This window comes from Cnephaeus nilssonii (assembly GCF_951640355.1).
Source record: "Cnephaeus nilssonii genome assembly, chromosome: 6".
NCBI classification, from domain to species: Eukaryota; Metazoa; Chordata; class Mammalia; order Chiroptera; family Vespertilionidae; genus Cnephaeus; species Cnephaeus nilssonii.
The window spans coordinates 66,521,143-66,545,646 of NC_137077.1; the positions used below are offsets into that span (position 1 = coordinate 66,521,143).

Here is a 24,504-nt window from a genome sequence, read left to right on the forward strand (position 1 = left end):
TGTTTCTCTCTCCCTCCCTCTTCCTCTCTGAAATCAAAAATCTGTTTGAGGGGAAGGGGGACTGAATTAACAACAACAAAAACCCTATTAATTTAATTATAAGCAAATCTTGGTTAAAAGCATTTTAAAATTAACAGGGTGTTAATTTTCACATGTGACATTTTGTGACCGGAAATTTTGTCCATTAAATCCAAAGTCCATTAAATTGAGGTTGCAAAATGGAGGAGGGTTTGCTGTATTTGTAGTCTTATCTTGCATTGACCACACAATGTGAAGTTTGCCATGGGGCAAGGAGTTACGTGTTTCAGCCTTCAGTGGTTTCACTCATCTGTCAGGAAAACCCCAACTACGAGTAAAGGGGAGATCATCACCTTTTCTCTGAAACTGTCTTGGACTTCAGGCAGGCTTTACATTTCCTTTCTTAGGCTCTCCCTTCCCCCTTATAATATACTTGGCAAGACCCTTCATTTTAACAATGATCACATGGTATTTTAATTCTCTACATTTTTATTTCTACAGTAGACATAAGCTCCTTGAAGGCTGGAACTGTTTCCTTTCATTACTGTGACATTAGTATCTAGGAGAAGTATTAGATATAGGTGAAATAATTGAATTATAAAATAATTGCAAGAATATTTTTGAGTAATACTGGTATTCATACATTAAGTAAATTACTAGTAAACATTTGTTTTACTCATCATAGTAATCTCTTAGACTCTATATATTGAGTAGTTAAGGTGGTATCAAATTCAATACTCTTAAGAAAAGTTTTGATGGGAAAAACTAAAAAAAAAGTATTTAAGTACTGTTTTTTTTCTTTGTGTTTTTTATAACATGCTTATAAAACTATATTTTTCTTAGATTAGAATATAAGTAATTTTCTTTCTTCATTGAAAATGTTTTCTCAGTAAACATTCATAAAAATTTAGTGGTTATTTTTTCACCCAGATAACTTGAAATTCATATTGAGATGATGTATTCATCTATAGTTAAGTTAAAAAACATTTTATATGAAACATTGTTTAATGTATATCTCTGTTTTCTTAGGCATCATTCTTAACAAAGAAGTTAAACATTGGTGGGAAAAGAGTAAACCTTGCTATATGGGTAAGTTAACCTTAAAAGTTAAGGCCTCTGCCATCTTTGTACTCTAATAACTGTTGACTCAAGGAATAGTAATTTGAAATTTTGAATTTTCTTTTAAATTAACTCCAGATTAGTCAAAACTTTTTAAAATATTTTTTTCTAAAATTTGGTTAATAATTATATCTTGAATATAATTATATACATGAATATTGCTATCATAACTTTTCAGCTGGGTAAGGATTAACTCAGGTAATTCCATGTTAGAGACAGGACAGCTGCCTAGCCTTTTTTTAAAATATGTTTTTGTTTTTTTAATTTTTTACTTTAGAGAGAGGGGAAGGGAGAAGGAGAGGGAGAGAGAAACATTCAATTGGCCGCACACAAATCTACTACCTGAGCATGTGCTCTGACCAGGAATTGAACTGGCAACCCTTCGGTGTACAGGACTATGCTCAACCAACTGAGCCACACAGGCCAGGGCCACTTGGCCTTTTCCCCCTTTGTCTCTATGTTCCACTCTTCTGAGGAAGTGACTAGTGGGGAAAAGGGTGAGGGTGATGCAGTAGGCTACCTTTTGGCAGGCGGTCCTGGTGCTTCCTCTCTTTCCTTGTCTCTTCCCTCTGTGGGAAGCCTAAATTGAGGACCAGGCCTATTCCTGGCTTATAATGCCATCTTGGTTATTCTGACCCTGAGGCAACCGAACTGTTTTTTTAGTGGGAGTGGGAAGATTACTGGGGAGGAAGATGGTTGGGAATGAAATGGAAACTTTGTATAACAGTAAAACATTAATTATTGATTATAACTTGAGTTTTAAAAAGTTTTTGTAACCTGCTTTGTTTCTTTTAACAGTGATTTGTGGTTATCTATAACTTCATGCCCCACTTTTTGTGGTCATGAACTTTTAGTCAAAAGTTTACTGTAATTGCAATAGGTGTATTTTTTTCTTCTGATATAATAAGCATTTACTTCTTTATTTAGGATACAGCAGGTCAAGAGAGATTCCATGCATTGGGTCCAATTTACTACAGAGATTCAAATGGAGCTATTTTAGTTTATGATATAACAGATGAAGATTCTTTTCAGAAGGTATTTTATTTACTTATGAATAGATGACTTAATAGAAGAACAACACTGATTTTTCAAGTTTCCGTAACATGCTTTTGTTTGCTAATGTGATTAGTCTTGATTTTAAAGGTATAGTTTGTATATAAATTGTGACCACTCATATTTTTTAATGGAGTATTTAATTCATGTTAACAATATGAATATCAGTTATTAATAGTTAAAATTACATGACTTTCTTAGACCTTAGCAAAGGGAAGCTGAAGTAAAACTTCAGGAAAATATAGGGGCTTGTTATTTTCTTCTTGTTAAAGAAAAATCACATGCATTTCTTGGATTACATGCATACTGGGCAACTAAAATCTTGGTACAGCTGCATGGGCTTCCTAATTGTGAAGAGGAAAAGGGAGAACTAAATCAAATTTAAGCTCTTTCTCCTCACTAAATGTTCTAGAGGATATAATATAACTTTAAAAAGTGTTTATTTTAAAGTTCCTCCATTTTTTTCACCCCTTTTTATTTATTTGTTTATTTTTAATATTTTTATTGATTTTAGAGAGGAAGGGGGAGGGAGAGATAGAAACATCAGTGATGAAAGAGAATCATTGATCAGCTGCCTCCTGCACACCCCACACTGGGGATCGAGCCTGCAACACTAGTATATGCCCTGACTGGCAATCGAACTGTGGCCTCCTGGTTCATAGGTTGATGCTCAACCACTGAGCCATCTGGGCTTGTACATCAACAATATAGAGTTGAGACTAAAAATGAGTTACCACCATTAAACTCTTCTCTGGCGCTAGCTGGCTTGGCTCAGTGGATAGAGCGTCAGCCTGCGACTGAAGGGTCCCAGGTTCAATTCCAGCCAAGGGCACATGCCTGGGTTGCGGGCTCGATCCTCAGTAGCGGGTGTGCAGGAGGCAGCCTATCAATGATTCTCATCATGGATGTTTCTATCTCTCCTTCTCCCTTCCTCTCTGAAATCAATAAAGAAATCTATACTAATAAAAGAGAAACATGCAAATTAACCATCACTCCACTACACCCACAGTCAATCAGGAGCGAGTATGCAAATTAACCCAACCAAGATGGCAGCGGCCATGGAGCTGGAGCGAGCAGGAGGCTTGGGTTGCCCCCGGCAATGGAGTAAGCCAAGCTTCCCGCCTGCCCTGGCTGGCCCTGGCCTCCGCTCAAGGCTACAAATTTTCAATTGTAGAAGATAAATAAATCCCAAATACCTGCTTCCAGCGGGCCCTGGCCTCTGCTCAAGGAGGCGCTGAAAAAAAAGAAAAGAAAAAAAGGAGGGGCTGGGAGCCTGGATTGCCGGAGGGCATGGCCAGCCTGAAAACAGCCCTCAGCTCCTCACCCAGGCTAGCCACACTCCCATGGGGTGAGGGTCCCTGCTGGGGGGCTTGGCCAGCCTGCAAACAGCCATCAGCCCCTTACCCAGGCTGGCCAGCCACCCCAGTGGGGACCCCCACCCTGAAGGGGGTGTGGCCAGCCTGAAAACACCCCTCAGTCCCTCACCCCGTCAATGGGGGTCAGTTGGAGGTGATCAGGCCAGTGGGGAGGGAAAGGGGGGGCAAGCAGGCCGGCAGGGGAGGCAGTTTGGGGGCAAGCAGGCCAGCGGCGGGGGGCAGTTGGGGGCGAGCAGGCCGGCAGGCAGGCAGGTGAGCAGTTAGGAGCCAGCAGTCCCGGATTGCGAGAGGGATGTCCGACTGCCGGTTTAGGCCCGATCCCTGTAAACCAGCAGTAGGACCTTCAAGGGGTCCCAGATTGGAGAGGGTACAGGCCGGGCTGAGGGACACCCCCCCCCCCGTCCCCTGTGCATGAATTTTGTGCACTGAGCCTCTAGTATATTTATGAAAAACAAAAACAAAAAACTTATCTCTGAACTAGGGGCCCCATGCATGAATTCGTGCGCCTTGAAAGGAATTGTGGGCTGGGAGGCTGCAGTGGGCACAGGGGCGGGTCTCGGCCCATCTTCCGCTCCCACCACGGCCCCTCCCACCGCAGCCCTTGGTCTCCTGTCTGCCGGCAGCCCCCCTTCCGCTGCCACCGCTCCCACGGCTGCCGGACAGCCCCACTCCTACCGCTCCCAAGCGCTGACGACATTGGCCCCGCTCGCACCCGCTAACAGTGGGGAGCGATTGGGGCAGGTGTGAGCAGGGCCGGCACCATCAGCGGGTACAAGCGGCGTCTGCTGCCCCCATCATCCCTCAGGAGCAGGGGGAAGTGGAGAAGCCCTCAGGGGCGATTGGGGCCAGCAGCCACTGCTCGCACCCGCTGACGGAACGGAGAGATCAGGACCGGCACCAGGTGCCAACAGTGGGTTTGAGCAGCGGCTCCATCAGCGGATGTGAGTGGGGCCGGCGCCGGCAGCAGGTGCAAGAGCCCAGCAAGACTGTGGTGCGCGAGAGCCCAGCGGGGGCAGGACCGTGGCACGCGTGAGCAAAGAATTTTCAGTAACCACCAGAGGCTCTCCCCGATGACAGTGACCGGTGCCCCGCCTTGGTCTGGCACGCCTGCTCACCTGCTTCACCATCCCACCACGGCCGATGCCCTCCATGTTCCGCGCTCTGTCACCTGCTGCCTACTCCCGCCATGTTCTACGCGCGCCCCCTGGTGGTCAGCACACATCATAGTGACCGGTTGTTTGGTTCCACCATTTGGTCTATTTGCATGTTAGGGTTTTATTTATATAGATTGTCATCACTATTAGGATAGTGACTGATTACTTATTTGACCTTTCCTCTGAAATCCCCTTTTGGAATTTTTCAAGGGTGTGTAACCAAAAGGGGTAATATCCAAAGAAAAATGTTATCTTAGCTTGAGTTATAGTTGTTTCATGTTGAAAGTGCTTGCCTTTTTAGTGTTTTTTTTTTGTTTTTTGTTTTTTCCTTTTCCTTTATCTCCGAACATTTAGTAACTGATGAAGCAGATATATGTTAACTCTTAGATCAAGCATGTCAAACTCCCGGCCAACGGGCTGCAAGCCTCGTTTAAATAAATGAGGCATGCAGCCAGCCGGCCGTGAGTTTGACATGCTTGCCTTAGATTATTGATGACATGGAAAAACTTAGTTTAAGGGGTAGGAAAATGAAACAGTTGCAGATTTAATGATATTTTAAACAGTTACTTTTAAACAGTTATTTTTGGGCTGCTATTTGTTATCCCTTCCTGTCTTTTTAAATTTTTTAATATAATTTTAAAATTTGATCTTAGAGGGGGGGAGGCGGAAGAGAGAGAGAGAAAGAGAGAGAAACATCAATGTGATAGAGAAACATTGATTCATTGCATTTTGTACATGCCCTGACAGGATGGAACCTGCAACCTGGGTATGTGCCCTGAGCAGAAATCGAACCTCCCACCTCTTAGTATTCCGGGCCGATGCTCCAACCAAGTCACACTGGCCAGAGCCCTTCCTGCCTTTTTACATTTAAAAAAATGGTTTAGGTATCTTCTTGATAAAGAGAAGGTTGAGCCCTGCCTGGTGTTGCTCAGAGTTTAGAGCGTTGACCTGTGAGCCAAAGGGTCACAGGTTTGATTCCCGGTCAAGGACACGTACCTGGGTTGGGGGCTCACCCCCTGACCCTGGTCAAGGTGGGTATAGGAGGCAACCAATCCATGTGTCTCTCTCACATTGATGTTTCTCTCGCTCCCCTCCTCGCTCCCTCCCACTCTCCCTCAATGGGAAAAATATCCTCTGGTTAGGATTAACAAAAAGAGAGAGGGAGAGAGAAGGCTGGGTCTCTTAGTTGAAAAGTGACCATTTATTTTGCTGTATAGCAAAACTCCTGAAACTTGGTTGTTTAAAATTATTTACTATTTCTCATGATTTTGTGCATCCTCTGCTATATTTGATGTCAGCGGAGTCACTCATGCAGTTGCATTGAACTAGGAGTTTAGCTGGGCTGGAACCATCCAAGGCAGCCTCGTTCTCCTCTATATGGCTTCTCACTCCATTTGGTGTCTCATCTTTTGGTTCTCTCACCACATGCTCTCTCGTTATTCCATATTCTAGCCTAAGCTTCTTATATGATAACTGGATCCCAAGATTGTAGCTGCCAGTCCTTAACGCTTAGATCTGGAACTGGCATAGCATTAATTATTTCTGCCATGTTCTCTTGGTCAAAGCAAGTCAAGGCTAGCCCAAATTCAGAGGAAAGGGAAATAGAGTCTGCCTCTTGATAGGAAGATTGGCAAAGAATTTGTGACCATCTTTAACTCACCAAAGAATGTATGGGGTAATGAATTGGATGCCTGTGGAGGGAGATCTTATTGGAGGTGAATAACAATTTTTTTAACTGGTTAGATTTGTGATACTATATGTATAGAGAGTAGAGTAATACGTAATTGGATTCTGACATGTTTCCTTTGAAGTGATGAGGATGGACATTTTATACCAGTACTATCAAATTTTTCTTATGTGAAGTCAACTAGGGGCAGAAATTAAATGCTTTTCTGAAAACTATATACTTGTGAGTGAAGCAAAAAGATGGGGCTGTTCTGAGAAAACTGGTTCAGTGCTATTGCAGAGACAAGGTAGTGATATTGATTACCTTTGCTTTTTAAAGATTTTGTGTTTACTAAAGAGTTCCTCTACATTCTTGCAGAGAATAGGAGTATAGTGCTGTTACATTTTTACCATTGGACCAGATGCACAGTAAATGCTTACCATATATTTAATGTAATATTTGTAATTTATAGATAGATATGTGTGTACTTTTTTTGGAAGGTATATAAGTTCTGTGTAATTTGATTGCATACAGAATAAATTCCATTACAAAAAATGAAAGGAGGTATCCAGGTTTGTTTTTTATCTTATTTTGTTGTAGTCAACATCATTAAAATCATGGCTTCAAAAGATAAATTTTCTTAATTCTAGTTTATTCCCAACTGGGCCTACTGCTATGCTTCATCCATAATAAAGTAGCAGTTTGTTACTGGAGTCATTGTATACCAGTGGTTCTCCAGGAGTGGGTGGAAATGTCTGCAAACATCTATGGTTGTCACAACTGGAGGGTGATACTGGCATAGAGTGGTTAGGAGGCCAGGTTTGCTGCTAAACATCATAGATATTGATTGCACAGAACAGTCCCTCATAACAGAGAATCATCTGAGCCAAAATGTCAATAGTTGCTAAGGTTGAAAAAACCTGTCATATACTAAAGAATGAAAATTTCTTTTGCCAGTCTTTTTGGTGTCCATATATATATATTTTTTTTCCTTTAAGTGTGTGACACAGAAGCTCCTGTGCTCTCTATTTCAGAACCAGTTGGGTTAAGTTCTTGTGTTCTTAAGTTCAAAGTGGCTCTATCAAGTACCTGTTATCAGAAGCTGGAGTTGATATGCTTTTGCTATGGTGAATAGCTTTGCTTGAATCTATAGAAGATTTATGAACATTTGTAATAAGAGGTACTTCTCTCTGTACCTGTATGTAGATACAGAGAGAAATATTTCTATTGGATGTTTGTATGCGTGTTGTTTGTAATATAACCTGACAATAAATGATCTTACAGTGAATCATTCCTGGTAACAACTAAATATATGGTGGTTAGCCAAATTCTGAGGTATTTTGACACTGTTGAATTTTGGGGTGTTGTAATGGTAGTCTTGTAACAGAATTTGTTTTAATATTAATTCTTTTATATACACAGGTAAAAAACTGGGTCAAAGAATTGCGGAAAATGTTGGGAAATGAAATCTGTTTATGTATAGTTGGTAAGCATCATTACTTTTTAAAAATCTCCTTTGTTTTCTTAATGCTTTGTTAAAGAATAGTAAACCAGTAATTCTCATGTTAAAATTATATGAGAAAAGAAGAATGGCATTTTAATGCATAATGTTTTAGAATAATTTAGTATTTGAAAGTGCTCTTTTAGGAGATTCAAACTCTGTACCTCACGGAATGCCTTGGGGAACAAATGGGAAGCTAAACATGTAAGGCTTTAAGTCCCCAGCCTTGTTTCAATTTGACTTTTACTTTTTCACCATAAGATTTTATTTAGAAAATAAGTTCAGGAACTAAAATTAAAACCAATTACTTAAGCTAGTGTTCTTATTCTCTACATTTAACTATATACATTTTTAAAAATCCTCATCTGAGAGCATGCTTAGAGAGAGGGAGGGAGGGATAGATGCTGCAAGTTAGGCTAGATGGCAGGAATGTTTCAGAACTGAACACTGAGATAGTAGGCTATATAGGAGTTTGGGGCCAAAGTTGCAGCTAGTCATTAGTGTGTTTGGCCTGCCTTTGTGTGGTATATAAGACTTGCTGGGGATAGAAGTGGCTATGATTATTAACAAATGAATATTTGAGTATTTAGAATTGGGATTATCTCTTGGAAGAGAGAAAGAAATGGCTAACATATACTCAAAGAAGTCTCAAGAACTTGTTACTTGACCAAGTTATAAAGTAACATTTTTTAAAAACTAGGTAAATAAGCTTATAAATATTAAGCTTAATTAATGTAAACTGTATATTCTTCATGTTCATATTATAAGAAGGTTTAGGAATATTGTGTCTGGTAGCTTACTACTCCAAGTAGGGTAAAATATTCATATTTAATGTTATATACTGTTTATTAATGATTGGTATAAAGTATAAAAAGCTCACTCTCGTTTCTTTCCTATTGGCAAATGTGACATGGGATTTTAATTGTAATTCAGAGTTGGAAGAATTTGGAGAGCCCATTTATCACAAAAGGAAAATTTCACAGTTAATGAAGTCATATCACCAGTAGCTTAGAAGCCCCACCTGTGCTGCTTTCTCATCCCCACATCACCCAGCTGCCTTCTCCTCACCATCTCCTACTGCCAAACACTATCTTGACTTTTTACTTAATGGATTAGTTTTGTTTTGAATTTTATATAAATGTAATCATAGATAATGAACTCTTTTGTGTCTGATTTCTTTGGCTTTACATGAAGTTTGCCAGATTTCTCTGCATTCTTGTATATAGATGTAGTTCATTTTATTCTCTTTGCTATCTAATACTTTATCCTGTTGAATATTCTACAGTTTATCCTTTTGCTATTGATGAACATTTGCATTATTTTTTTCACCTAGTGATGTTCATTCTATTCTCTGCAGTAGTTCTTTTGTTTTATCATTAAATTCAAAATAATAATACCTCACAAGATTGTGGTGGAAGATTAGATATGATTTGGAGAACACTTAGCATAGTGAAGGCATTGGACAAATATTTGTTCCTTTTCCTGAACATAAGACAACCTTTCAAACCTTTGAAGCCTGCTTGGATAGTTCACCTACAGTCTTATATTCTTGGTCTTCAACTTTTTTTATTGTTCTAACTTCCAAACATTTTCATCATCCTCATTATTTTTTATGGGTTTATTTCAATGTATCAGTGTGCCTCCTACGCTTAAAATGAACCCTAGAATCAAACATTATTGAGCCAGTGTATACTTACATGGCTCTCTTTCTTTTTTTTTTTTTTTTAAATCCTCACTGTCCTGCCAACATTGCCCAAGATTGTATACACTTGTTAGCCATGTCAGGTCAGTGTCTCTTTTTATGTAGATTATAGATAACAAAATCTGAATTCCTTTTTTATAAATATTGCTCTTTTGTCAGTCTTTTCCAATCTTGTTCTTCTATAATTGTTATTTAAGCCTAAGTATAGGAATTTCAACTTATGTTTCTGAATAGATGTAAATTAGATACTGAGCCTTCTAGGTCTTTATCTAAGCCTCTGATAATGTGTTAACCTATAATAGAGAACTTCATATCTCACTGGCAGAGACTTTTTCCCCCTCTAGGTTTTAATTAATCCATTGATTACCATCCTATTTGCTCTATTTGATAGTATTTTGGTTTTAGTCTGCCCTTAACATTTGTATGTTTGTTAAATATTTATTATTTTTATTTTTACTACTTAAAAAAATTTTTTTTTTAAGCAAGAGATGAAGGGAGAGGGGGAGAGAGAAACAGATGTGAGAGCAAAACATCAATAGACTGTCTCTTGCATGCTCCCAACCAGGGGTCTAGCCCAAAACTCAGGCATGTGCCCTTACCAGGAATTGAGCCAGCAACCTTTCCATTCATGAATGACACCCAACCAACTGAGCCACATCTGCCAGTGCCAAATATTTATTATAATAAGTTATTTATTGAGTGCCAGGTACTTTTCTAAGAACTACATATTTATTATTTCATTTACGCCTCCTGACAATACTGCAAGGGAGGTATTGTTACCATTTCTATTTTACACCTGAGGAAATGGGCTTGGAGAGCTTGATACTTTCCAAAATACATAGCTAGTTGGAGATAGACTTGGGATTTTAAGTAGGGTCTGTCTGTTACTTCAAGCCCATATCCTTAATCAACATTATATATTGCTTACTATGTACCAGGCTTTGGGAATTGTGTAGTGAATAAGTAAACAAAATAAATAATGCCTTTGTTTTCTCAGAGTTTATTGTGTAAGGAGAGAGAAAAAACAAGCTATTATATATTACTAGAGGCCCAGTGCATGAAATTTGTGCACGGCGGGGAGGTCCCCTCAGCCCAGCCCAGCCCAGCCTGCACCCTCTCCAATCCGGGACCCCTCGGGGCATGTCCTACTGCCGGTTTAGGCCCGATCCCGGGAATTGGGCCTGAACTGGCAGTCGGACATCCTCTCACAATCCGGGACCACTGGCTCCTAACTGCTCACCGGCCTGCCGGCCTGATCGCCCCTAACTGCCCCCCCTGCCAGCCTGGTTGCCCCCAGCTGCCCTTCCCCACCCCCACTGGCCTGGTCGTCCCTAGCTGCCCCCCCCCCAACCGGCCTGGTCGCCCCTCCTGCCCCCCACTGGCCTGGTTGCCCTCAACTGCCCCCCCCCCCAGCCTGGTCACCCCCAACTGTCCCCCTGCTGGCCTGGTCACCCCCAACTGCCTCCCTTCCCCACTGGCCTGGTCGCCCCCAACTGTCCCCCTGCCGGCCTGGTTGCCCCACGCAGCCTGCTGTTCAGTCATTTGGTCGTCCCTCACTAACCCCCCTGCTGGCCTGGTCGCCCCACACAGCCTTTTGTTCGGTCGTCCGGTTGTCCATCTGGTTGTTTCGGTCGTGACGGCCTCTGGCTTTTTATATATTAGGATGATAAATGCTATGAAGGGTGGAGTACTACAGAGTGCTGTGATAGTTCAGAAGCAAATCTAACTAAATTTAGGGGGTCAAGGGTTAGGGGAAGATTTCCTAGAGCAGTGATGGCGAACCTATGACACGTGTGTCAGCACTGACACGCATAGCCATTTCTGATGACATGTGGCCGCTGAGGCGGCCGCATGCCGAGGATGAAACATTAGCTGCTCTTGAGGATGAAACATTTGCAAAATAATGTTTTTTCCTCAAAGTGACACACTACCCGAGTTATGCTCAGTTTGACACACCAAGCTCAAAAGGTTGCCCATCACTGTCCTAGAGCATTGGGTTAACTAAGTTAGCTAGATGGAGCCAGCAGCATGGTGGTAGAAAGTATCTATCATGGGTTTTAACTCTCTCATAACAAGATTGATTTTCCATTTGATCATTCACTGTAATGAATATGGCTAATCTTAGTAACTACTCTTTATTGAACATGTACTGTATGCTAAGCTTAGTACATCTATCATATTTTCACATCAGCCCTGCAAAGTTTGTTAACTATATTTGTACAAAGTGAGACTAAGAGAGGTTAAGTAATTTGCCTGAAATCTTATAGCCATGAAATGAGCCTGGACTTAACAAATTTTCTTCAGATTTAAAAGGCTTTTGAAAGCTTATTACTAGACCAGCCACCGTCCAACTTAAGCAAAATATGGTTCTAGCTCTTTATTAGGCCCTCTGCTCTTAAGTCAAATATATGTTTTTAAAGAAGATAAAGTTTTTACTATTCTTAACAGGGTGGCTTTTTTCCCTCCCTCTCCAGTAGCTTTAGCCTTTTTTTTTTTTTTTAAATATATTTTATTGATTTTTTACAGAGAGGAAGGGAGAGGGATAGAGAGTTAGAAACATCGATCAGCTGCCTCCTGCACACCCCCTAATGGGGATGTGCCCACAACTAAGGTACATGCCCTTGACCGGAATCGAACCTGGGACCCTTGAGTCCGCAGGCCGACGCTCTATCCACTGAGCCAAACCGGTTTCGGCAAGCCTTTTTTTTTTTTTTTAATCTTTCTAGTACTGTACTTGCAAGTAGGTGTGTTTTATCCTTGTTTTCAGGTGTTTTAAGCCTATTAGACAGTTTTCTATTAGCTGCTCCATCATATTGAAACAGATATGAGCCTTAAAGCCTTAATCCTTTAGCTGTCTTGCTTTTAAAAGAATATAGGAACTAAAAAGGTTTTGAGCTTTGGAAAGGAATACGTTACTAACAAGCAGTTTTCTGTGACTTAGTCTGTGCTTACCCAATCCATCATGAACACTGATTGTTCAAAGAAATAGTAGTTATTTTATAGAGGGATTTAAAAAGTTTTGTTTAAAATAATAAGTAATTAAAATAGCTATTTTAATAACTGGATTTATTAAAGTTAGTTAAGTTTAAAATGTTACTAAATAATAAAACTAATTTGCCCCAAGTAATCATTGGAGGCAGTATGCTTCCTATTCTCATTTAAAAAAAAATAGATATTGATAATTCAGATGGAATTTGGGGGAAAAAAAGGGGGGTGCAAAAAGATCTAGGAAAAAACCCATCTAGGGTTTTATTTAATTGGAACAAAGGTCCTGCTACCTCTAGGAGGCAATCTTGTTTTATCTTTTTAAGAGTGGCAGAATATTGTGCCTTTGTTTGTTGGAGCCACTGGCCACTAGGTGGTGCTTTTTGCATTCTTATAGCATAAATAAAACTTTTCTTTGGTGACTGTTGAATATATTGGCTGTAATATTCAGCAATTTAAAATTTTTATTGAAAAAGTTTAATGTAGGAAATCAGAACTAATATGTATCTTCCTGCTGAGGTAGACAAGTAACTGTTCAAAGGGGAAGAATTCATTACTAAATTTGTTGATACCTACTGAGCTTTAGACTACTTCCTGCCCTCTCATCCTTAGATTATGGAGTCAGGTAGTTGATTGCAGTTGCTTACAATTAGGTGCTCAGATTATTTGAGGTCCTTTACATGTAGAACCTCTGGGCTTATACTTCTCAGTTCTAAGCATTGCATCTTTCATCAGGTGCTTTTACTTCAGTGCTCTTCTAGATTCTCTAAGGCCCTAAGAAAAAGAACTTTATTTACAAGGTTTCCTTTCGTCCCCTCCCCCCCCCCCCAAGTCATAATAGAAAAAATTGAAATACTGTTTGAAGTGTCCTTCCTTAGGGTATTTTCCCCCATTCCTATCTGTTATTTCCATTACCTTTAGCACTTGGTGTGTCCAGCCAACTCACTTTTACTTCTATCCTGCATTTAATAAGGAATCTGCATTTTGCAGTGTCTTCACTTTTGTTCTGGTGGCTTTTTACCATAATCTCAGTTTGGTTCCCTTGTTTAACCTTTTGCACTCGGATGTCGAGTGCAAATTACTCTTTGAATGTATCAATAATTTGAAATATAAAAAAATCCAAATAAATAAGTTTGTATGAAAAGAAACTCCAGTTTTTTATTCTACTGCCGTGCTTTGTAAAATCTGGGGTATTTAAAAAATTAAATCCCGAGTAGAATAAAGGAATCGAGAAAAAAGCGAGCGAGTGCAAAGGGTTAAGGAGTGCTAAATTTATTTTCAGTAATTTTAAATTTGTATGATGTGCGCATATATTTTTTTTTCAGTTACCATTGACATAAAATATATTAGTTTCAGGTGTACACATAGTTATTAGACATTTATATAACTTAAGAAGTGATCACCTCCATAGGTCTAGTACCCATCTGACACCATATATACATAGTTATTACAATATTATTGACTATATTCCATATCCTGTACTTTATATCCCTATGACTCTTTTTATAACTGGCAATTTGTACATCTTAATCCCTTCCACTTTTTCACTCATCCCCCTAATTCCCCCTAACTCTATCTGGCAATCATCATTTTTTTTCTCTTTGTCTGTGAGGTTTTTTCCTTTGTATCTGTGAGTTTGTTTCTGTTTTGTTCAATTATTTTGTGGTTTAGGTTCCACATAAGTGAAATCATGTGGTATTTGTCTGTCTCTTTCTGACTTATTTCACTTAGCCTAATACTCTCTAGGTTATAATGTACATATACTCTATTAAGTTCTCTCATGTTTTTAAAACAAAAAGTATAGTTTCCTCCTCTGTGGTGGTGCAGTGCATAAAAAAGCCATACAATTAATGCTTTCTTTATCCAGTTTATATCATCCAGGGAACCAAAATACTCTTAGGATCCAAGAGGCTAGCCTAATATAATTTTGTGAACAATATGGTAGCCTTGCTTAATTATTGACTGACTCTGAAGTTGATTGGGGACCATTTACACTTGGCTAAGAAACATAGGTTTATACCTAGGTTCCCTAGTGATCTTAGTCTCTGTAATACTGTGAAACAAGGAATAGTGACTATCTCTTTGAAAACGTTATTTTCTCTGACAGACTACAGCTTCAGGAATGCTATGCATTGAGCCATTTGAGGGAGGTTGAGGCATTCACCTTGATAGATATGATCAACCCTCATGTCATAAGGGTTATGTTTATAATTTTAAGACATTTAGAAGTCTGATGGGGATTTGTATTACTTTTCCAGGTGATAAAAGTTGTAATTGTGTATTTAAAATTGGCTTAATTTTGTTATAATAATGAATTAATATTAAAGATTGGCATTTACTTTTTCAAATTAGGTAATAAAATAGACTTGGAAAAGGAGAGACATGTGTCCATTCAAGAAGCAGAATCGTAAGTGTTATCCCTGCCATCCTCCCAATGACACCCCCTCCTCCCCCAACAATCACTCCCCAGTAGAAATCTTCCTCTTAGCACTGTGCTTTACCATTTAGGTATTACTCAAATGTCTGGTTTGTGGTTTTTTGATGTTGTTGTTTTTTTAATTGATTTCAGAGAGAGAAGGGAAAGGGAGAGAGAGAGAGAAACATCAGTGATGAGAGAGAATTATCGATCGGCTGCCTCCTGCATGCTCCCCACTGGGGATCAAGCCCGCAACCCCAGCATGTGCTCTGACCAGGAATCGAACTGTGACTTCCTGATTCATGAGTTGATGCTCAACCGCACCAGCCATGCTCAAATGTCTTAATATAGATTGAACTATTGGATTCAGTGAAGCATGTTAACATTGGTAATTTCTAGACTTTTGGCTGTACCATGGTATATAAAGATAATCTACTCTCACATTTCAGTAAAAAATATAAAATAATGCATAAGAAAGCTATCATGATCAAATAGTGTGTCACAAAAACTTTTAAAATATTTGGGTTCCAAGTTAACTTATAAAAATTTTAAATCTTGTTAATTTGTGCTCATTTAAAATTTGGTTCAATGTACAGAGATGTGAAACAGCTATATATAATCTTTTTTATTTTATTATTTAAAAAATATATATATTTTTTTAAATTGATCTTTAGAGAGAGAGAAAAGGAGAGGGAGAAAGAGAAACATAGATGTGAGAGTGGGACATCAATCGGCTGCCTGGGTTGCTTCCTGCACACCCCCCACAGGAGATCGAGCCCAAAGCCAAGCGTGTGCCCTGACTGGAATTGAACAGGTAACCTCTTAGTACTTGGGCCAACTGCTCAACCAACTGAGCCACACCGGCCAGGGCTATAATCTTAATTTTATTAAATCTGGGCTAATTAAAGGTCATTAAATTTGGTACTATGAAAAAATTCACATAGCCGTCGTGACAAAAATATGAGAAATATTTTTTACATTGGTCATTGATATTATTATTTTTTTAAGGTATGCAGAATCTGTGGGAGCAAAACATTATCATACATCAGCCAAACAGAACAAAGGAATTGAGGAACTCTTTCTTGACCTTTGTAAAAGTAGGTATATTCAGATTTAGTATATTTAGAAATGGCTTTTTAAAATATTCATAATATTTCTAAAGTGATGTTTTACAGTCTCCATTAATGACCACATTGATGATTTGTCACATCTACCATTACTTCTATTTACTTAATGTTTTTCTTTAACTCCTTTCTTTTTTTCTTTTTTACTATTGTCTAAAGTTTTACATGTGTCTCCTTTTTCCCCAGTTGACTCCCCGCCGCCACCCCCCGCAGCCATTTCCACCCCAGGCAAGCCCCCACCACCCCAGTGTCTGTGTCCATTGAACTCCTTTCTTTTTTATATATATTTTTATTGATTTCAGAAAGAAAAGAGAGAGAGAGAGAGAGAAGAAACATCAATAAGAGTGAGAATCCTTGATCAGCTGCCTCCTACTGAGGATCGAGCCCACAACCCGGGCTTGTGCCCTGACCAAGAATCAAACCCTGACCTCCTTGTTCATAGGTCGATGCTCAACCACTGAGCCACACCAGCTGGGCAAGAGGTTTTATTTGTTTTATTTATTTATTTTTTATTTCAGAGAGGAAGAGAAAGGGGGAGGGGGAGAGAGAGAGAGGGAGAGAGAGAGAGAAACATCAATGATGAGAGAGAATCATTGATCTGCTGCCTCCTGCACATCCCCTACTGGGCATCGAGTCCGCAACCCTGGCAGGTGCCCTTGACCGGAATCGAACCCAGGACCCTTCAGTCTGCAGGCCAATGCTCTATCCACTGAGCCAAACCAGCTAGGGCAAGAGTTATTTTTAAACAAGAGTTCTTATCTTTTATAAATCATATTAGAATAATTTATGAATAAAATTATATATATGGGATTTGATTCAAAATAATGGTAAGGATGCTTGCCAGGTATGGATGAAATTGTGTGATGGACATATGGATTTTCATTATGCTATTCTTTCCAATTTTATGTATATGTTTGAAATTTTCTATTATTAAAACGATGCTTAAAGAGAGAAAGGAAAATGTTTGTTTATAGCCAAAACCGATTTGGCTCAGTGGATAGAGCGTCGGCCTGCGGACTGAAAGGTCCCGGGTTCGATTCCGGTCAAGGGCATGTACATTGGTTGCGGGCACATCCCCAGTGGGGGGTGTGCAGGAGGCGGCTGATCGATGTTTCTAACTCTCTATCCCTCTCCCTTCCTCTCTGTAAAAAATCAATAAAATATATATATTTTAAAAAGTAATCTGTTTTAAAAAAAATGTTTGTTTATATACACTGAGTGGCCAGATTATTATGATCTCTGAACGCATAATAATCTGGCCATTCAGTGTATATCCTCCTATATAATAAAAGGCTAATACGCAAATTGTCCCCTCGACCAGGAGTTCGACCAGCAGGCAGGCTGGCCAACCACCCATATCCCCTCCCACACACAGAGTGGCCAGATTATTATGCATTCAGACATAATAATAATCTGGCCACTCATTGTATACCCTGAAAGTCATTTCTCATATCACCAATAAAATACATATTTGGTTTTTCTCTATAGAAAAATGTACATGTACACAAACTTTGAAGTAAATTTCAGTTCTATGAAAACCTGAAAGTCATTTATAATTGTTCAAGAGTAATAACTTTCTAAGTTAAGTGCCCTTAGCAGCAGCAATACTTGAGACTGTTTTAGAAATGCTGCAAATTCTTGGGCCCTACCCCAAACCTAATGAATCAAAATCTAAGGAGGTGGTGCCCAGAATCTGTGTTTTAACAATCCCTCTGTATGATTCTGATGCACACTAAAATTTGAGAAGCACTGCTGTATATACCAATCCCTTGGGGATCTTATTAAAATGGGTCTGGTGGGGTCTGAGCTTCTCATTTCTAACCCAACTGGTAATGATGCTGGTCCTCCCTCAGACTGTACTTTGAGTACTATGCTCTAGATCTGACTTATAAATGTTTCAATCACATGTCTTTATAGAAAGTTTTGAACATTCCCCATATGTTTATTTAAAAATACAGAACATACACAAGTATAAATATATTTTGTACATTACAAAACACATAAATAGATAATTTTAAAGCTTGAGGAAAACTATGTAGAAGTTAGAATTGGTAACATTTTCTAATTTCATCTCAGTGGATTGTTCCACAACTTCAATTTGGAAACCATTGTTCAAGAGCAGTGTCTCGACCCAAATTTAAGAACCCTTGTTCTGTTTTGAGGATTCCTTCTGTTTGTTCCTTATCTTTTTGAATATGTATTTTGCAGTTACTTACTCCTAATCTATGTCTTGTATTTTCATTTTTCTTAACTGTGTCTCTTAAAGAGCAGAAGTTCTAAATTTTAATGAGGTCTGATTTATTAGTTACTCTTATGATTTCTGATTTTTGTGTCTTATATGAGAAATCTTTGCCTAACTCAAGTCACAAAGATTTTCTCCTATAGAGATTTCCTTCCTATGTTTTCTTCTAGAAACTTTGTTTTATGTTTTACATTTAGGTCTATAATTCATTGTTTGTTAATTTAGCATTTGGTGAGAGGTATAAATTGAGGTTTATTTTTTTACATATAACTGTTCAGTTCCAGTACTGTTTTCTTGAAAAGATTATCCTTCATTGAATAATCTTGGCACATATGTCAAAAATCAAGTGACCATGGGTCTGTATCTGGACTCTGTTCCACTGATCTCTGTATTTCTCCTTTCACTAATATCTGTCTTCATTAGAATAGCTTTCTACTGTATCTTTAAATTAGATAGCATGAGTTCTCCAGATTTGTTGTTCTTCATGTTAAACTCTTTTATCTTTCAAATATGCATTACTAGTTGAAGAATAAATCTTGTACCCTAAGTATCACTTGTTCTTGGAATGATTTGGACATCTTTGACATATTTCTAAGTACATTTGAAAAATCTTAAGGATTATACTTATATACTTAAGGATTATACTCATTTGTTCAAGCCAAAAAAATTTTTTTCCTATGTCATTATGGCCATTATATATCTAGACAAATAAACTTGCTGTTAATTTTTTAAACTTGCAGGAAAAGCTGGTTAGTGAGCTGACAGAATGTTTATTATATTTAGTTTCTTTTTTGGTTTAAAGTCAGAAATGGCTATCATGGTGGTATATTGAAATTATAGAAAGAGAAAATTCTAAGATTGTAGTCTTAAATAATTTCTGCTTTCTTCCTCTCTTAGGGATGATAGAAACAGCACAAGTGGATGAGAGGGCAAAAGGCAATGGCTCCAGTCAACCAGGAGCTGCCAGGCGAGGTGTACAGATTATTGATGATGAACCTCAAGTCCAGAGCGGTGGTGGAGGGTGCTGTTCTTCTGGATAACTGTTCACACCTCAGAAATTAAAACAAACTGTGGATCATTGCCCTCAACATGAAGACTGCCATATTCCAAGTCACATTATTTTACCAATGGAATTATAGAATTAACAGTATTTTAAATTACGTTTATAACACTGCAGAGACCTTAAGTGCTAAACTTAGTGGAGTTTGTGACCAGAGAATTGGCATTTTCTACAAATGTTAACAAAGCAATTACCAATGGCCTTTTTACATATTTTTTTCTTTAATAAGGAATAATATGCATGTAGAAAAGACCTACTTAAAGGCTTCATTTATATTCTTTTAAATCAAATCTTTATTTAATAACTTATATATGTTGTTGGAATGGTATACATTTTGCAGCCCTTTGTATTTTGCGGTAGTTTGAACTGTATCACTTCCAAACAGTAAACTGTTTTTGTTTTTGTTTTTAATTAGCAAATACCCGAAGTACTATTTTTGCAGGGTTTGCACAGGCCCCTATAACTGTCTACTACTTTGATATAATCTATATACATCCTGTATGCTGAGCTGGTAAAATACATTGTAAATTACATATTAGATATTTTATCTGCTTTTACAAGCGCAAGGTGCAAAAATATATACAATAGTCTCATTGATGACTGTAAAGTGATTAACATTTGATGATAATGCCTAAGCTTTCTGACTCTGATATATAAAGATCATAGCTCCCTTCACTTTTGTCTTAACTTGAAAGTGGCGTGTTTAAATTTTCACAAATACTTTACTTGAATTATTGCTGTTGTCACATGTTTTGGCCTCTGTAAGTTCAATTGATGATCGAACAGCGGCATTTGCCTTTTGGTTTGTTTTGTTTTATTTGTGTTTGTTTGTTTGTTTGTTTTTATAAAAAAGATGACTTCTGCCAATTTTGCTTTAGAATGGTTATCTTAGAAATATTTGAGGGGAGCATGCTGAGTTTCACTTTTTCAATGGCTTTAGTTTTCAGCTTCATATGAGAAGGGTTCATTGATGTAAGAAGAGTAAAAGGGGTCCCAGACAATAGCCACTCACCAAGACTAATTCATGCAGCATGTTAGTGGTAGTTTATGCTCCTGAGACAGCACTTTTAGATCTTTTGTGAGCAAGTTGTATTTGTTTAATGCTTGCCAGAGATGAACACAGAAAGTTTTGTTTAATTTTATAAGAGCTGTTCTAGTTTCTGTGAAGGGAAACATTTCATGTAATGCAGTTACAGAGAACACTGGAAAGATTTATTATAAAATTATATTCTTGTATACTTTGTAAATTAGTCTCTCATTAGATTTTTTTTCATTAAGCATAGGACTGAACTTAAATTTGTTAATTTTAATATAATCAGGCACTGCTCACAGAAGGAACACAAATGGTAGACATTAACATAAATTGTTCTTGCTCTAATATATATATTTTTCCATTTCTGTCATGCTTGGAAAACTAGTAAATGTTATGTCTAAGATAAAATGGAATGGTCCCTGGATTTACTTCTAATAAGAAGCAGTAGTATGCAATAAAGTTGTTAGCATGCGCAATTAAGAGGATATAAAGAAGTACTACCATATTTTTAAGTTAAAAGCTTAAACTTTTCCAAATGGGTTAAAAGTTGAATGAATTGATTTTATGATGTTAGAATTTTTACTTAGTATTAAGGATTCTGTGAGCCTTCGCTTTACCAATTTTTTCTTTTTAAATCTTTATTGTTAAAATTATTACATATGTCCCCTTTTTCCCCCATTGACCTCTTCTAGCCCGCTCTTGCCTCCAGTCACAGGCCTTCACCACCCTATTGCACTTTACCTTTTTTAATGATTGTCCTTGCCAAACTCAACAAACACATTGACCTCTGTTGTGTGTGTTTGGAGGGGTGGGGTAGGAAAAAGTCAGGGAGATAAGTTAAAGTTGTCTTCAGTGGCTGTACTCTGTGTAGTTTCTCGGTTTCCTGGAAGTTTGATGTTTATGCAGGGAATTGGGGAAGGTAGGGGGAATCATGAGTATAGTAGAGGAAAATTGTTTTGGCTTTCAGTGCTAATAAAGAAAGCCTTGCCATTTCTACTGTTGTAGATGTAGATGGGAAGCAAGCTCTTTTCCATTGGCGTGAAATAGGTTTTTTAAAGTAGAGATGAAATTGAGCATTACTCCAAAAAAAATGATGTTATAAAACCTGATAACTGGAGAGCTGTGCTCTCAATTTTGACCTTTTAAAGTCCAAATAGGAACCTCTGCTCTGGAGTTGCCGGATAATTATTGGTGGGCCACAACCGCTCTTCCTGTTTTGTTTTGTTTCTTCCCCTCCTCCCCTATTCTCCCTTGGCTTCTGTGTAGTTTTCTTAACATCAAGCATTTTATTCTTTTTTAAACTTGTAATTTAAATTAATCCAATAGCAACAGTATAGTATTCCTGTCCTTACCCAGAAGCCCCAAAGGTCTTTAGATGGGAATAGCGTGAAAGGGTAATGAAGACAAATCAGTTGTAATGGGTATACAAAGGAAAGGTAAAGAAATGATAGATCAAGGCTGAGGAAGTTTTTCCAATCTTTCTTCACATTTAATACATATTTTGTGTTCCTATCCTTGTAATTGTGCTATTAGGAAGAAGACACAAGTTACCATATGTAGTAAAAATAGGCAGAATCAATATATTTTTCAAATAGTAAGTATATACATTTAGTATATATAATTAAAAATTGGTTTAGTATTGTCATTAAAAATAATATAATGTTAAAAGTATACAATCATTTCTGTAATGATGATGGCTATGCTGCTCCTTGTTTTGCTTTGATTATAGAGGAAGATTATCATTCTTTAAAAAATGTAGATTGCAGCCCTAGCCATGTTGGTTCAAGTGGATAAAGTGTTGACCTGAGGACTGAAGGGTCCTGGGGTTCGATTCTGGTAAAAGGCACATGCCAAAAAAAAAAAAAAAAAAAAAAGGCACATGCCTGGGTTGTGGGCTCAATCGCCAGTGTGGGGCGTGCAGAAGGCAGCCGATCAATGATTCTCATCATTGATGTTTCTATCTCTCCCTCTCCCTCTCCCTTTCTCTCTGAAATCAATAAAAATATGTAAAAAAAATGTAGATTGCAACAATCTGGGGTAAATAGTAATCTGGAAAGAAAAAAGCATCATTATTGGATAAATATGAGTGAATTTCTTTTGTTCTAGGGATGTCTCCTGAAAATACCCTAGATCTATGGCTGTTACAGCTAAATTAAAATCTTTTTTATATTAGCCATATATTATTAGTAATTACTTTTAATTTGGCCTTAAAGTAGGAAAGGAATGATAATCACGTTTAGATTTTCAATAAGAAAATAGAAAATTTGGGAACTAGAGAAGGGGGTAGTGAGGAGTAGATGTGAAACTATAACCTGACAATTTTTAAAAGTATTTTGAAAAATATGTTACTTTTATCACATAGTTCGTAAATAAGGCAAGCTGTGCATTGTGCCAAATATTTAGAACATTAAAAAAGAATTGTGAAGCTATTTCTTTTAATACACAATTTGCAATTTTCTGTATTATAAATGCTATCAAGAGTCCAGATCATTTTCCAGATAACAATTCATTCTCCAGATAACAATTTTCCCTTGTAATTACCATTTATCTCTAGAAGTGGTTTGATCTGTGCCTTTTACTTTTCAAATTTAACTTCTGTTTGCCATTATAATTTTCATAGGTTCTTTATAGAAACAGTGTGACAAAGGGAATACTTAATTGGAAGCTGTAAGATGTTGGGATCTTCTGCAAGAGTGTAGATAGTAGTGACCAGCAGTAGTCTAACAATAATGTCTAAAGAGACTGAATAGATTCTTTTTTTTCCCTTATGTTTCATTAACATTTTTCACATTGATTTGCTTTATTTTTTTTATTGTTTATTACAAATAGTAGTACATATGTCTCCCTTTTCCCCCATGGACCTTCCCCCAGCCTCCCCTATCCCCGGCACATGCCCTCTCCCTCCCTCCCCCCAGTGTCTGTGTCCATTGGTTATCCTTTGAATAGATTCTCAAGTATTCTTTTCTAAATAACAAAATGCATTACCTAGATTTTCATAATTAAAAGCTGAGATTCATTGAACATATACATTTACTTGATTTTCTAATAGGCATTGATTCTAGTATGTTCTGTAATTTATATCAACTAAAACAGTAATGTATTTGGTGTTGTGGGCCAAAATTCATCTGTCTGATTTTGATGGGTTTTTTCTTTTCAAGAAAACAGATTAATCACAACCAGAGAAAATTTTCCTAAATGTAAATAGTTTAGTATTAATCATATGTCATGAAAAAAATTATCAATATTCTTGAGTTTCCAATATCAAGCAAAAATGCTTCACTTCTAAACAAATACCACTTTAATATCTTCATAGACATTTAGCACTACTTGTACTACCTGGAGAATATATACAGGGTTCCTCAAATATGCATACATACTTTGAATGATTATGAAGTCAGTGTTTAATGTACAGTTTTTTTCAGAATTTAAAAGAATCTATAGAAATGAATAATTTTTTTTGTCAGTGCATGTTTTCAAACTGATGACTGTTCATTGCTGCTAATGCAAAGAAATGGAATTGCAAACATTAAGAATTATTTTGTTTGGTACTTGTGTGCCCTCAACTCGTCGACTATTGTCGGTTTTGTACCGTAAACTTTCATTTAAAAAAAGTATAGTGGCACATTAGGATACATTTTCTTCAAAGCTTAGTCTGCCTTCACCCATTATTTCAAATCAGTTAAACCTGAAAAGGAGTGAAAATTAAGTGAGTTATCAGCTTTTAAAGTGTGTATACATTTTGGAGGACACCCTATATTAGCGCTTTTCTGAGAAGCTGAGTGTACTTTTGAGTATTAACTTTTCTACTGCAACATTTTCTCTGCAGTAGACAAATGAGCATTGCAAGTTAATGGTACATCCAGCAAGAAAGCACCTTGCCCTCTTCAGAAGCCTGCACATATTTCCAAATGCATCACATTAAAACCAGAAGATGGGCTTGCCTACTTAAATGACCTTTATTCCCACTGTATCAGTTCTTACCTTGATTTTGATGCTTCCTGGCAGCTGTATCATCTCTTCATTATTAGATGCTCAAGAAAAAGCAAATATGATTT

At 37.8% G+C, this 24,504-nt stretch overlaps 1 protein-coding gene across 2 annotated transcripts in view; it reads left to right on the plus strand.

Annotated features, from left to right (window-relative positions):
- Positions 1 to 23,474, plus strand: part of RAB21 (RAB21, member RAS oncogene family) — a 36,870-nt gene extending 13,396 nt beyond the window's left edge. Inside the window, exons 2-8 of one of the 2 annotated variants that reach the window (XR_013813676.1) lie at positions 1,048 to 1,107; positions 2,065 to 2,172; positions 7,809 to 7,872; positions 14,927 to 14,981; positions 15,999 to 16,087; positions 19,254 to 22,292; positions 22,325 to 23,474. Coding sequence is in view for 1 of the 2 variants with exons in the window: in XM_079774381.1 (XP_079630507.1) it covers positions 1,048 to 1,107; positions 2,065 to 2,172; positions 7,809 to 7,872; positions 14,927 to 14,981; positions 15,999 to 16,087; positions 19,254 to 19,396 (519 nt within the window). In the remaining variant the exon portion in view is untranslated. Of the gene's footprint in view, positions 1 to 1,047; positions 1,108 to 2,064; positions 2,173 to 7,808; positions 7,873 to 14,926; positions 14,982 to 15,998; positions 16,088 to 19,253 lie in introns of both variants that reach the window. The other variant, XM_079774381.1, reaches the window with a different exon arrangement.
- The last annotated feature ends 1,030 nt before the right edge of the window (positions 23,475 to 24,504 follow it).